General features: G+C 46.4%; 1 protein-coding gene across 2 annotated transcripts in view; it reads right to left on the bottom strand.

Annotated features, from left to right (window-relative positions):
- The window catches only part of MXI1 (MAX interactor 1, dimerization protein), a 52,007-nt gene that overhangs the window by 5,214 nt on the left and 31,465 nt on the right, over nucleotides 1-15,328 (bottom strand). For both annotated transcript variants that reach the window (XM_015867157.2, XM_015867159.2), the window contains exons 4-5: nucleotides 1,941-2,055; nucleotides 545-716 (exon numbers count right to left, since the gene is read on the bottom strand). In XM_015867157.2, coding sequence (XP_015722643.1) covers nucleotides 545-716; nucleotides 1,941-2,055 — 287 coding nt within the window. The remainder of the gene's footprint in view (nucleotides 1-544; nucleotides 717-1,940; nucleotides 2,056-15,328) is intronic.

Raw genomic sequence — 15,328 nt, 5'->3', positions numbered from 1 at the left:
TTTTAGGTCATCTCGTCCAACTCCCCTGCTGTGAACAGGGACATCCACAGCTCAATCAGGTTGCTCAGAACCCCATTCAGCCTGATCTTGAACGTCTCCAGGGATGGGCTTGCACCACATCTCTGTGCAATCTGTTCCTGTGCCTCAACATCATTCACTGTAAAACACTTTTTCCTTATACCCAATCTAAATCTCCCCTCTTTTACTTTGAAACCATTTCCCCTTGTCCTGTCACCACAGACTATGCTAAAGAATCTGTCCCTTTCGTTCTTATAGCTCTCCTTTAGATACTGAAAGGCTGCTATCAGGTCACCTCAGGGCCTTCACTTCTGCAGGCCAAACAGCCTTGGTTCACTCAGCCTGCCCTTGTAGGAGAGGGTATGTGTGTATGTGCATGCATGTGCATACATGTGCGAGCAAAATCAGTAGCCTAAATACCAAAGACCACAGAGAAGGGCATAACTGAGAGACAAGAAATGGATCTGTCTTCATGCTTCCTCCTCTCAGAGCCCTGGAGATTCAACATCAGTTCAGAGACACCCACCTCGCTCAGAGTCCGAACGATCAGAGGAAATGGTAGATCCAATGCTGTCCATTCGTATTCGCTCTATCTCCTGAGGACCCTGTAGTTGTTCCAGTCTTCTCTTTAGAAACCTTTGTTCTCGTTCCAGGTTCTCAAGCTGGTGCTGGCTTCTTCTCTCGACCTCTTCAAGTTTCTGACATGATCAAATACATCTCAGTAACAAGTTTCATCCTTTTATCCTTCCCTCCCACCTCTACTGTCCAGCCACCTGCTTTATTTAGGACATTTCCAGATCCTGGAAGGATTTAAGCTGTAAGAGCACTGAAAGAAGCTGCCTTCCAGGTTCCTGAAGCCTCTCTTGGCAGTTTCCACGCTATCTCTTCACAATTTTTCCATTTTCCAAACCCTGATAAATCATATATGCTGGAAAGGCTTTGAAGACAGAGCCTCTCTAAATGAAACTAATCTAAGCATAGCAGTTCGTGGGTCATTCCGCATGGGTTCTGCCACCTGCATTACCACGGATGTCCACAAAGGGGCCTCAATTCCCTTAACTAAACCAATCTACTATTTGTTATATTTCACTGTAACATAAAAACGTGCCCTGGGAGCTCCGCATTCCTTGCTGCAAGGTTTAGTAGGATTTCTCAAAAACAGTTTTCTATTTAGTGAGTGATTTACATAACCTACTACAGATTTCTTTGATCACAGCTGGGAAATCTACCAGGGCACTGTTCTTTGTTTCCTACAACAAGCACATTGCATAAGGAGGAGTCATTTCAGGCTAACCCTGTCCCTCCAGCAGTGCTTTTTCTCCTTCACCACCCATCCTCCCTCCCACTATCCTGAGCTATGACAAAGGATTTCAGCTTTTTCCAGATACTGACAACGCTGTATTTTCTTTTCATGCTTCACTCTGCCAGAAGTGAAACTAGAAAAGTGCTGGGCTGGCTGCTTCACGTATGAAACTTCAGTAAGCCAACCCTGTCTCACTCTTGAGGTTTTGTGCTAATGCTTCAGCAATGGAAACTTACTAGCACATCATAAAAAAAAAAAAAAAAAAAAAAACATGACAAAAAAACACATTTCCCATCAAAGTGGAGTTATTCAGCAGTAAGCATGTTTTTCTTTTAAGACCTTCTGTTGTCAGTGGCTGATCACAATACAAAACAAGACCCTTAGTCTAATCAAACGTTTTCATAGTTAATGGAGTTCATTACGGACACTCTGCACAGTGTGGCTTGTAGTAATGATTAACGATTAAACAAGGGGGCAGCACTTATTTAATACATCTATATATTAAACAAAGGTGCCAGTCTCCTTCAACATAAAACCATCTCTCAGCAGCAAGAGCGAGCAACTGAATTGCACTTCCAGTCAGCCCAGATGGAAAGAAGCTGAGAAACGCAGCCCTTACCTTGATATGTGCTTTGGCTTTGTTCAGCAGCCCAAGCGTCGTGTGCCTGGTGCAGTCTGGTCCGAGTGGTATCAGAACTTTTAAGCGCTCTAGACACAGGCGGAGGTGAGCTCGGCTGCAAGGGGAGAAGGGGATCAGAGTTAGTTTGCAGAAATGCAATGTCATTTCCTTCTCTGCTTCCATTCTGTGAGCCACTTTCCATATTTCCTTCCCTTCATGCATCACAAGATTCTCCACAGGTGCCAGGACAGACTGCCACTAAGCTATTTACACTGCAAACAGCATCTGCTCACCAATACTTGCACGATTGCTAACCCCTGACAGACACTGTTTATTTTCTTGCTGTCTGAACTGATAATCTGATTCAGTGGATGAACTTTGCGCAGACACAAGGCACAGTCGGTACAAATATCTTAGGGGTTGCATTTCCCTCAGCTACTCGCTGTTGTGCTGAGAACTCTGTGAGAGCACTTTCAAATGACTGCTACCACCGCACACACACTTGTGCATTGTCAGTTCAGGGTCAGTTCAGGGACATTTGCTATGAACCAATCCAAGCAACATTTCTAACATTTCTTTGCACAAAATTTGAAAGAGCAATGAACAAAACCGGTTAGCTTAACACACCCAAACAATCCCTGCTGGCAATTATATGGCCCAAGCGCTGCACTGGGCCTAAGTCTGAAAGGCTGCTGGGGTGCAAGGTCAGTGGGAACAAGAGAGCCTGAACCCCTCCTCTGGGCAGCCTGCTGACCTTGGATCACATCTCCAAAGAGAGTCTCAAGCACAACAGCATCGCTGATGGTTTGAGCCATTTTCTGCAGAAATGTGGGGGAAATGGTTTGGGCAGCAGAAGCAAAGCACGTCATCCTCAGGCTGCGTAGGAAAAGAAACCCCACTGATCCTCCTCTGTATCACGTATGCAGGAACAAACAGCAAATTTATGGAAAACTATCAAGCGAGGGTTGCCTTTTTTTCTCCCCTCCCTTTCCCTTTCTCAGACATTAATGATTTATGTCTAAACTTGTCATCTCAATCAATAACACAATGACATCAGCTTCACCATTCACATGCAAGAAACACCGGTGCAAAAGAGTCCTGAAAGCCTATCCCAGCCCCTGCTCGTACACAAAGAAACCGAATCTTAGCCTGATCCACCTCAATACAGGGAGGAAAAAAACTAAAGAGCATGGACAGTTCATTTCCATTTGTTTTTCAAATTCACTATTGCTCCCAGTTTGAAAGGGGTGGGGGAGAAGAGTCTGTAATCAGGCAATTATGTCAGTGACAAGCAAGGATGATTAAGGGTGGAAGGGTCAGGGGTTTTGCTGATGAACTGTCAGCACGGAGGAGTGTTTGCTAGCAGTGCCGGAGCTGTGAGCTCCTCAGTATTTCTATTATAAATCTCTATACAAAGGGTCCAGCATTCTGTCTCAAGAACAGCCACAGGGCCGCGCATGACCAGCAAGGCCCTTGAAGAACACAAGTTTTTCATTAAACATTAACAACAAGGAGGGTGAGAACATCATAATCAGAAAAATCAAACAACAGAAAAAAAGATATATCGCATCAATCTCATCTCTTCCTTCCTTAGAACGCTCTAGGGCAAACTCTACTAATAGTAAGCACTTATGGCTAACACGAGCTTTACTTTTTTGGGTTTTAGCTACCTAGAAGCTTATCTTCAGCATACAGGCTGATCAACAGGAGCTGTGTGCACTCACTGCAGGTGCTTTGCCCAGCAATGAAAAAGCAGTGCTGGTTTGCTGGCACTTGTCATCCCAAGTGACACTGGGCACTGACTGCTGGCAGGCAGAGCAGGGACTGAGGAGCAGGGCCAGCTCCACGTCATAGGGAAGTGGAAACAGGGAATAAGTTTGGGAAACCAACATCTGACCAGTTTCGGGTGTATCATGATACACTCCTAAATGTGGAGGGAAAAGCACAGTGCATTCACAATCTGAGTCCCAGGCACTGCAAGGAATGGGAAGGCCCTGCACCAAGAACTGTGGTTCTAGGAACAGAGATCAGGGCTGAGTAAGAATGAGCACGGACACAACTAACCAGACAATGTTAGATGGAAGGAACCATGACCTGCTGTGTCAAAAGCTGGATTCTTTTTGCATTTGGTAAAAATCAACCTTGTCAGGCATCTGAAAGCTGTGTGCAAAAATCCAACCATTGAAAGAGAGAACAAATGCTGAAACTCCAACTGGATCAGTCTTACTTCTGCCCCAGGACCACGGCAGACCAGAGAAAATAGCAGCACCCTGCAAGTAAGGGCTGAAAAGCGAGCTTCAGAGCCCCCACATTGAGCCATCATGTGAGCATGTTCCTTTCCAACTCTCAAAAGCATCAGAGCAAACTTAGCAGAGCCTGTTTCAGGGTGAGAGCAATCACAAGCCTATTAATCTTCCTTATCAAGTTGCATAGCTGTACCTGGACAGCCGTAATCCCAGAGTCAGGCCACAATAGTAATGCCTCTCCCACTTGCTTACCTGGATCCCTACAACATGGCTTTGACACCGCTGTAGGCTCTCACACTCAATGAAAATGCCAGCATTGCACAGGCTGCAGACAGAGCCTGCCGGCTTTCCATGTAAATCACTGGGTTATGCCAATATTTGATGCATCTGCCAATATCTGGGAAAACAAGTCTAAATGCCCGTATTGTTATGTAACAGAGAAACAACTCAGGCTGGGCACAGAGGGCTGCTGCCTCTCACTGCCTGATCTCAGAAAGAAAGAGAAGGACAGAAGGAGAGCTTCAGTTCCAGTTCCTCAGCTAGAGGGAACCGACCCACAGCGAGCCATGGGGGGCTGCTGGTGGGAGAGAGGTGTCAGCCTTTGAAGTAGCAGCTCTGTCTCTGTGTGCTGGGCACATGCTGCTCTTTCCTTTCCACCTTGTGCTGTGCGACAGCTCCTGACTGTATGTGAAGTATCTGCTTCCAATGGTGCCCTAGGTCTCCTCCAGCCTGAGCCCCTGGCCTCTCCCAGAGGAGCCTAGTCCTTGCTCCACATTGCCCCTGCTTGCACTTGGCTTTGCTTGGCTGCAGAGGGCTGTAATTTCACAGCCTGCTCTCCTCTCTGGCTCCCAATGACATCATCCCTTCTGATTATATAAGGTACTGGGAGGAAACCTTTATTTCTGCATGCTTTTTGCTCATAGATTCAGCTGTCTCACTGCACAACCCGCATCTAAATCCCACTGCGGAAACTGGGCTCCCCACTGCCTGAATCAAAACTGCAGTGCAGGAAGTGGTTTGGGTGCAAATACATAAACAAACAATTAAATAATTAATCCCTGTTTCCTTCCACCTACTCTGCCAGGGATGTTTCTGAGGGGTAGCAGTAGGAGTCAACCTCTGCACCACAGCCTCCTCCACACCTGGGGATTGCCTATAGCCCCTGCCTCAGAGAGCTGGGGACACAGCTCCAAGCCTTGTACTCGCTGGCCACAAAGGGGCTGGGAGCCCACCTGCCCTCAGTGCCCGAGGAGCCCTTATAGAGACAGCACTGCCCCTTGTGGCATGTTCCCTGCTGAGCTCAGCCTCTCTGCTTGAGTTGTCTCTCTCCCCAGATTGCAGCAGTGACATCACAGCCATTGGGCTCAAGGAGACACACGGCATCCCTTGAATCTGCTCCATACCCCTTGGAGAGCCCAGCCGAAGCTCACTGCAGCCAGATCTACCAAGAGATCTCAGTTCTAGCCAGATTCGGGCAAGTACCTGAATATGAGCATACTTGGAGAGACTGCAGCTATTCTGCTGATACAGGCTGGTTTTTGTTGTTAGGTTTTTTTTTGGTTTTTTTTTTGTTTTTTCCCTTTCCATCTTCTACCATTGGCAGAAGCAATGGAAACTGAGAGAGAGAAGAAAGTTTTTTCTGCCTAGAAGTCATTAAACCACGTACATGATCAGCTCTGAAGCAGCACTTTACGGGACTCAGCACTACCCTGCAGCCAGGCACTGCTGAGAGACAGCGCTGAATCAAGGCTGGAACATCTGCAGAACACACACACGTGCACACGCACACTGACACAGACACTGCCCATCTTTAGAAGATCAAGCCTCTCTCCCAGCAGGAGATGACCAACAGCATTTCAAAGCGCTGAATTCCAGTTTCTGTATGTTGAAAGAAAGAGCATCTGAGGGAAAAGGAAAGCACTTCACAGACGTTTCTGTACTATGCCTGCAGGTCTATAGGGCTGACATACAACAATCAATTTCAGCTTGTGCTCAACATTAGGGATACCAAAGCTCAAGCCCCACTGAAGCTGGATCAGACACCTGATCTCCAAGAGAAATTTATATATATATATACACATATATAAAATAAACAATACAAAACCAAATAAACCCCAAGAAGCACCAAAGGCATCAGCACAAGGAAGATCCTAAGATGGAAAAGAATATGGTCATCCTTTCCCTGTGCTGTCTTCATCTTTTCAAAGTCGAGTCCAATTTAACCCTGAAATTAGAAACCACCAACTTTGTTTGGATTTCAGAGCTAATAGATGGCTTAAAAAATTCAGGAGGGATCACTGGTTAAAGAAAGCAATTCCTGGAGCAACGCAAGTGACCCCACATCAATAATTCATTGGACCAGAACGATTTTGAGATAAAAGTAATGAAAAACACATGCAGAAACCACTGGGCAGGGAAAACGGGGGGAAATATGGTTTCCTCCCATAAGCGATTCACAGGTCAGAGACTCGCTTATCTGTAACAGACATCACACGACAACAGGTTCTGCCTTGTGCTCATCTCTAATCCTTCCCCTGTCCGCAGAAGGATTTGAGCCCTGCCTTCGTGTCTCCAGAGAAGGAAGAGGAGATGCTGCCAAGTGCCTGAATAAGAAACTGAAAGCCAGGCAGGCGTTGTGGCAGAGCCTGCGCTGCTGCAGAGCGTTATGTAAGCAGAGCGGTGCGCTCCCCCAGCCTGCAGCAGCACGCACTGCTCAGTGCGCAGCACCGCCGGGCGCACACGGGGAAGGAGATGTGGTGCACAACAGCACCGTTAAAGCTCATCTTCCCCACCTGCACTGTGCAATCATTCATTCTTTCTGATTTTCCATCAGGTCTCCTTACATGATTATTTATGTTTTGGTGCTCACCACAAGCTGAACGCAACACTCGCTCATCCACTCCTGTTCTCTGCCCATTTCTACCCGTGGCTCCTCGGCGCATACAAGCATTTGGATTGCAAATGTTAATAAACTGCATCATGAGAAAGTAATGGGGAAGAGGGGGGGGAGCCTCCAGACACTTGTTTTTTTAAGCCAATCGTTTGGAAGAAACAAAGAAATGAAACTTGAGGAATGACAATAAAAAGCCCTGACAACACGCTGTACGTAGGGATTCAAGGGGATGGAAACGTTCTGCAGGCAAAATGTTCAGCCTGATCTTAACCAGATCAGATCTGTGTGCAAATGCTGAGAACTAACACACATCTAACTGTGCTCTCAAACCAAGGGCGGACAGAAAACAAACCACAAATTAAGAGACCTGTAATTAACGGCGGTAATAACAATAGCAATAATAAAACCAACAAATACATCAGGGCAATGCGGCTCTGCCATGTAACACGCTGCCTGACAGGCAGGTGACTGGTGGTGCATATCTTGAAGCGTTTCTCTTTAAACTGGAGGGCTGAAATACAGATTATTCACTTAAATTAATACCGTAATAAAGTGACCATCTGTAATCCCATGACTCCCAAAACTAGGATGCTGAAAGGAATAGCAAAGAAAAGCAGAGTGCCCAGAGTAATAAAAACATGGCTGAGAATGTATCCGTTCCGAAGGTGCCTCCTCCAAAACGAGCTCTCAGCTGTTCACTAGCTGACTGCTCATCCTTCCCTAACCTCTCTCATCTTCAGAGCGGCCAATGAGACAGGCTACACAACTCAGTAGTAAAAGATCAAGTATAGCAGCCTGCACTTCGCAATGAGAAGGTGATGACAGCAGCAGAAGTGGCCATCTGCCCAGCAGAGGAACCGAGGTAAGCAATGCCTGGCATTTTCTCTCACCCCTTCATTTTCACCCAGCCCGAGCACTGCGCTCTCAGCGCCTCTTCATCAGTTTCTCCTCTTCCCTCACAGCTCCCCTACAGCTTTCTGCCTCCCTTTGGAAGGTAATGAAACTTGGGCAGTTGTTAAGAGACATCAAAGAGCAACAGATGGAGTAGAGTCTATTACAATTTATCAAAGTTAATCTCCCCCTAAAAATATATATCGAGGGTCTATTACTATTGATCTTGGCCATTACCCACAAAGTATTTTTAATCCCCGGTGAATCTAATTAACTGAACTTCAGCCTCACATAGCACAATACACAGCACTGCCAGCTAAATCCCTGTCGGGCTCAGCTGTGCTTCCAACTGTTCTAACCCTTATAGCCACCGCAGACTGTAAATGCTCCATGTCCCATTCACTTTCTGACCTATTTGCTGCCAGTACAGTCACATCCAGGAGTCTCTTGCACGAGATCATTTGGCACCAACTTTCCTATTGTGCTCGTTCCCAATGCTGCAAGTATCACAGTTCCACCACCTAGCAATAAGATATGGTGACAGTCCTGCGTTTGTCTACTGAGGAACACGCAAAGCAAGCCTTAAACATCAACGTGCAGCCCAGTCCTGTTAATTATAAATAGTCTGGTCTAATAAATCTCTGGCTTTCTTAAAAGGCAGTTAAAAATAGAGCCCTGCTCTTTAAATAGCCAACGGTGCCCTGTGCCCCCGTTCTCACTAATACTGGTCTAATCACCATCGGGGACACACAGCGTGCTCCTGCCTGCGACACCACTCCAAGCAGAGCTCCGTGCCACCAACGCTCCCATGGAGCAGCTGCACTGGCCAGCAGCAGCCTCGCTGCAGAGGAGGCAGTAACCTGCTTTGCTGCGACCTGCGGATTTTCAGCTTTACTGCTAGAATTAGGTCAGCGGCAAAGATAGCCGAGATTTGCCAAACTCGCCTGCTATTCTTGATGATTGTGTTTGGAGGTTTCCTGGCTAAGCACCACGCCTGTGGAAAGGATTGCTGAGGTACCTTGGGCTCCTGCAGGGGTTGCTGCAGTCAGTTGCTGGGAACAGGAGATGCTCACCCCCAGCTGCCTCCTCCAATGCCACACACCAAGCTCTCCTGGTGGGACCCACCCTGCCTTGCAGGTATGGCATGCCTGAAGGCACACTGCTTGCACAAGGATGGGAAGAACCCACGGAATTAGTTATTCCTAGCCTAGACCTCTCATGGCTCCAGCAGAAAAGCCCCGTGGGGTCCACAGCAGCAAAGGCACTGACAGACCTCAAATCACAGCCTGTTTCTTCATAACATAGAAAAGACCCCAGATTTTGGTGCCTAGTAAATATAGTCAGGCTTTAAGCTAATGACACCACTGCAACTGGTGTTACTAGCAGCAAGAAGAAAGCACTTGTAAGATATACAGTTGTCCATCAGTGAAAGAGCAAAGGATGCTGCCAATTTACTATTTGGGAAAACACCTTTCCTCTTTCCAAAATGACGAGTAGGGAACATGCCAGTATCAAGAACACATTCTGTGTGGTGCCAGTTGCTATTAAGATAGGACAGAGCTTTTTCAGCCCACGCATCTCTTTTCTCATATTGTATTCTGGTTTCTTTACCTCGTGGAAGCAAAACAATCTTAATTTCTAACAAAAAACCCATTCCAAGAATATAACCGTACACAATATTTGTTTACACAAAATCCTTTACACCCCGAAGGGAAGCATGTGCTGTTCATCTAATACCACTCTGCACTGTCAGAAATATTTAAGGAGTCATCAAACAGCCGCTGTACCTCTCAGGTACAGAGTGCATGCATCTGGAACAGAGGAAGCAGTGCATGTAATTTAACCTTGTAAAATTATTGTAAATTTAACCTCGGACTTCCCAGGAAAAAGGAATTAGCAGCCAAGGTCGTTATAGGATATGCAATTGGATAAAAGCACAGTAAGAAAGAAGGAAAATGAAAGAGACCCTAGTACTGTTCTTCCTATTGGATACATACTTCTGCACACAAACAACAGTATTTCAGAAGCCCAGGAGTGAGCTGGCATTAAGCACCAAGCAGCTGTAACTTAAATTAACTCCACGTGCTGCTCAGCAGGAGAGCCTGAACAACGAAGGGCGGCTTCCAGCATTACTGCAGCAGGTGGGCTGCATGCTGACCTTGCACTTACCAGGAAAGAAAGAAGGTTCTGAGAAGTGGTATCAGAGAGCACAGAACACACCTTGTTCCTGCTCACCCGGTGTCACGTACTAGCAGAAACTCACCTGTCAATGCAGCTCTTCCAACAAGGAGCAGGGTTTATGACCAGAAAATTACATCTATTGCTGTCTGAGAATTATAACAATGTAAACTTTAGAAGAAAAAGCAAAACCAAACTAAACCTGCACCCTGCCCTTTCCCTTTACTACCTCTGATACCTTCCTTGCATTAACTTTCCCTTCTTTGAGCATATATGAAAGCAAAAGGATGCAGGACAGCTCAAATCGCAGACAGAGCTGGCCACTTGGAAACTATTTCCTTGGGCAAGAAGTAAAGCAGAATGCAGCTGTAAGAAATGAAAATTGCTCCAATGTTTGTTCAGCTCAACTACAAAACTCCTAATGCTTCCAAATGCTCAGAAAGTCACTCTCTTATATGCAGGACATTCTTCCTGGTCAGCTGGAGAAGATCAAAAGAACCCCTGCCTTGGTCAGAAATGCCACAAACAGATATAACTATTATTCCCCCCTGCCCAAGAACAGCTGCAGATGAGTAAACTAACATTTGTGGAAGGATTAGTGCCTGGCGCTTGCTCACCCTGTGCTCTCCCAGCAGGAAAAGTTAGGATCCCACCTGGGAACAAATCAAACACTGGATGGTTTGTGGTTTGTTTTGGAAAGGAAAAAGGGAAAAAAAAAAAATTAAAAGAGGAGGAAGAACACCCAGTTCTCTGGTGTTGGGGGAACTGGTTTCCATTTGCTCAACTACCAGGCAAAGATGAAAAACACAGCCACACAAGCTTACAGAAATACCTGCAAAGGCACTGCATTACTGTGCATTACTGCTGCAACCACACTCCTCCTTCCCTGTTGTTATGGAGAGCTTCTGACCCTCGCAGGGCCTCACGAATTTAAGCATGAATTAGAGCTCCATGGTCAGATATTTCCTACATGTTGTCCCATCCTGAGATCATTCCTTGTTTGTTTCAAAACTAAATCACTAGTTTTAAAAACTAACAAAAACCCAAAGAAAACCAAAAACAACTAACAGGATTTTCTACCAACCATTCACCTGGGAAGAGGCAGCAGTGGGCTGAGCATCAGGAGAAGCAAAAGACATAGCAAGGAGCACAGACTGTTTGCTCTGCCCACTGCTGTGCTAGCCAGGAGCTGCAGAACCTACACACACTCTCAAAAAGGGCAAAGCAGCATCAAAAAGGGGCCAACATTTCAGCCCCCTACACACCCAGGGAAAGCTTTGCAGCAGGCAAGATGCTGAAGTGAGAGTTGGGAGAGCTGTGTGCAGCCAGCCTGCGCGACCTCAGGTAAATCCCTCGAGGAACTGAAGCACGCACCACACATTCACAAAATGGAGCTAAGCCTAATTCCTTCACAGGGCATTGCTGAGCTAAATCCACTCTTGTTTTTCAGGTGCTCACGTAGCTTGGAAATGACACTGACATTTGGAGTCTTGGGAAAGCTAATTCATTCAGCTCCCTCTTCTAGTTAGCAATACCCAGAGCACAAGATGGCCATGTTTTTCAGAAAGAGTCAATAACCCCTCGCTGCTTCTCCCCAGTTAGGCAGCAAAAAGTCTCTTACAGCTGTCCCAAGGAATTCCTAGGAGGGAATTTCAACTGAGCTCAAAGCAGCCAAATCTGAAGCAGGACTATAAGACGAAGGCTGTACTGCTAACTTTGCAATCAAACAGTCACAGAGCTTTTTATTTCTTTATAACATTTAGATTCTCATGTCCCGCTGTTCATCAGACATGCCCAGATTATGACCTAGGCCCCATAAAATAAATAGATCAGAGTGGTTCAGACATTACATGATCATAAAAAGAAAACAAACAGCTCCTTCCTGTGTTTTAAATACAGATGTTGCACTATCTCACGCTCGGGATCCACGGTGGGGACAGAAAACACCTCAGTCCGAGGTGCTGCGATTTGAATGTCATCAAAATTGCACTGAAGAAACTCCAAGGGACACTGATGCCTCCAGAGGGCCTTAGCATGCTTTCCACAAGTACAGCACAACATAAATTTCCCTCCTCCTCCCTTAGCAACCCCTTCACTGCAACACATCCCCATATGTGCTTCTCCCAGTGAACACCAAGCCTGTAAGCTGCTTTTCCAAGCCAACAAAAGTTTAAAAGAGGTCATGCCGTACAGAACAGTATCTGCATTTTTTCTTAGAGAGTCCTATTACATAGATTATGCACTGGGAACAAAGAGTTCCCAGCCACTTTCCTGCTTCTTTTGGCATTAAAGTTGCTCATCTGGGTAGATGAAGAGGCAAACACATATACTGGGAAAAGGGAAGTGGGACGCTGGTGCTTTCTTCATATTCCCTTACTCAACCAGAATTCTCCTGGGGTCTAATATTTATTCTTGCTGTGAAAACTGATGACTATATTCAGCATCCAGGACTCTCCCCTTCAAACACAGAGACACTTCAGGTGTTTTTTCATTCCTTGAACAAGGCTGAAAACATTTTCTTAATCAGACGTTAGGAAAAGCTTTCCAGTGGTACCAGCGGTTGATTGACGCAATTTGGCTTCCCTAGGCAGCCTTGCTGTCAGAAGCTTTTAGCACCACGTTAGATAAACATCTGTCAGGTAAGGGTTTAGATGGAGCTTATCCTCCTCTGGGGCACCAAAGGAACTGCGCAGGCCTCAACCCCATCTCTGACAATGCTGTGAGATGCTGTGTAAATTGGAAGGGTGCCCTCTTTTAGGAATAGGTCTGAGCCAGCAGCAGAGGCACTGCACTGAGTCTCTGGAAAGCAAAGAAGTATTCTGTCTCTCTGAGCTACAGCCCTGGTAAGAGAGTAAGACTTACTGTGCAATGGCAACTCTTGCTGCTGTGTGCAGCTGGGAAAGGGCAGCGATGTCACGTGTAGGCAAACAGGCAGCCAGAGGGAAAGGGAGAACCAGGAGACATCTGCAAGGCAGAATTTCCACTACCAGCATGCATCAAATCCCTGCCCTACAGGTTGGTGAGGACAGGACAGGAAAAAGCCAACACCAAGAGGCTCTGCAGATGCTGTGATAGCACTGTAACTTGTAATTTTCCAGATTGGGTTTGGCTGAGGAAGAATCAGCTGAAGAGAAACGTGCACTGCAGCAGGTAGCAGGAAACAGGAGGGAGGTGTCAGGAAGCAGAAGTCACAGCAAGCAGTGGGTCATCAGCACAAACAAGCGTTCCAAGCTAGATGAGAAACAAGAGGAAGCAGGGGAACCTCAAAGATGCAGGAAGCAGTCTCAGCTGCCACTGCTCTCACTCCTTGCCTAGTGCAGTTTTTATTGCACAGGGGAGAGCAGAGACCCCCCCCCAGCCAATGGCAGAAACTAGCTCTGCTGCAGTCACCCCTGCTAGCCCCTCTGCATGCAGTTCAGCAGCTGCAAACAGGCAAAAGAGCAGCCAGCTCTGAGGAGTGCCAGGATCCAGGCTATGAGAACACTGGAAACAAACACACATCAAAGGGAAAAGCCACGTTGTATACACAGCTGGAGCTCTGCCTTCCCTTTTTTAAAATAAATGGGCACATAGATTTTAACTGCAAGCTCTTTGTGTGTCCTTGCACGTAAACTGGGTGCATCTGTGCGAGTGTGAGTACTCACCCCGCATTTGGCCTCCTGACATTACTGAAGTGTAGCTAATGAATGGCATTCTCTGAGCTGTATGGAAGATTCCCACACAGCTGGGCAAACTGTGACTGGGCAACGCACAGCTCAACCTGCCCTGAGGAGCAAGGCCAAGTAGGTGGGAATTCAAAACAGGGAAGATACAAAGCAACCTCTTTTTAACCTCAATTTTCCGCTACACAGCTCCCCTTCTCAGAACTCATTTGAAGAATTCCCCCCAAGTTTCCAGAAGGAATAGAACCTTTCCTGTTGAAGAAATCATCTTCGGCCTTGAGAAGTTACAGTGAATAACCCCAAGTGTTCAACAGGTTGTGCCTTCAAGTAGCATCGGAAAGACCCTACTGAGAGAATAAGGTGCAGGACACAGCACCCTGTTCCATCAAGGTCATGGAGAGCCTGAGCAATCCCTCCTGCATAATCCAGCTCTGAGTAAAAAGAGAGAAAAAACACAGTGCTGCTGTAGATGAAGTGCTGGCAGCTGTCTGCACCCAGGTCTTAAGACACTCTGGGCCGACCAGAATCTTCATGGCTGAGGTCAGTCACAATGCCCTCAGGGTTCATCTCACCTCTGAGTCCTCCTACTCAGTTCCTTTTCTCTCCTGGGTTGCTCAGACAGAGTTCTACCCATACACAAGCACCAAAATAGATTCTGACATCACCCTTGTCCACATACTCCTCTGATAGGTATGTGTTTTTGCTAGCCTTTACTCTTATAAAAATACATTTTCCCTTCCTCTAAAAATACATCCACTCACATGCAGAGTGGCACCCATCAACACCCTCCCTCTGTTGTAGTATCATGCATGCCTGGACAGCAAGGCGTTGAGTGTAGGAGCCCTTGGCACTGCTCTCTGAATGACCGTGCACAGCTACAGCACTTTAGGGACAAGCAGAGGGAGCACTATGTACCCAAGCAAAGGAGCAAGTATTTATTTGAAAGTCATTAAGAGCTGAGCTTCTAAATGATTCAGATGCTTTTAGATATTCCACCCTAGCTCAGCAACCAGTCGCCCCAGAGATAGCACTTCACTTTATAAGCATGACTAAGTTTTGTGCAGCTGTTTACTACCTGCCATGATAAAACCACACCCTTATCATACGCAGTGTTATCAGCTTGGACCACACATGAACTCGCTGATACTATACGCAGCCTGTTGATGTAACACTGCATTTCAAGCTCAAGACCTGTTTCCAGTGGAGGTTTCAGTGCTTTTTGTATCAGTTTCTGCTATGCCTCCATCTTTCCCTCAGCCCCTCAAGGGCAGATTTTTTTCTGTATGCAGCTACAAGATTGCTATGCAAGTGCTACATTCCCTCTCCAGCCTCAAGTTCTGCAATGTCCATTTGTGGAACCTCCCATTCGTGACAATCCCTCCTTCACCTTGAAAATTCTGGTTCTCAAACCTGGGCAAAAACTAAGTACAAAAGGCGTCTGGCAGAAGCTTTCCATTTTTCTCTAAGTCATGCATGCTCCTTTCTGAACGCATTCTCAAAGGTAAATAATTAACATAC

The sequence above is a fragment of the Coturnix japonica genome, chromosome 6 (genome assembly GCF_001577835.2).
Source record: "Coturnix japonica isolate 7356 chromosome 6, Coturnix japonica 2.1, whole genome shotgun sequence".
Lineage (NCBI taxonomy): Eukaryota > Metazoa > Chordata > Aves > Galliformes > Phasianidae > Coturnix > Coturnix japonica.
This window is presented reverse-complemented; position numbering and strand designations above follow the sequence as displayed.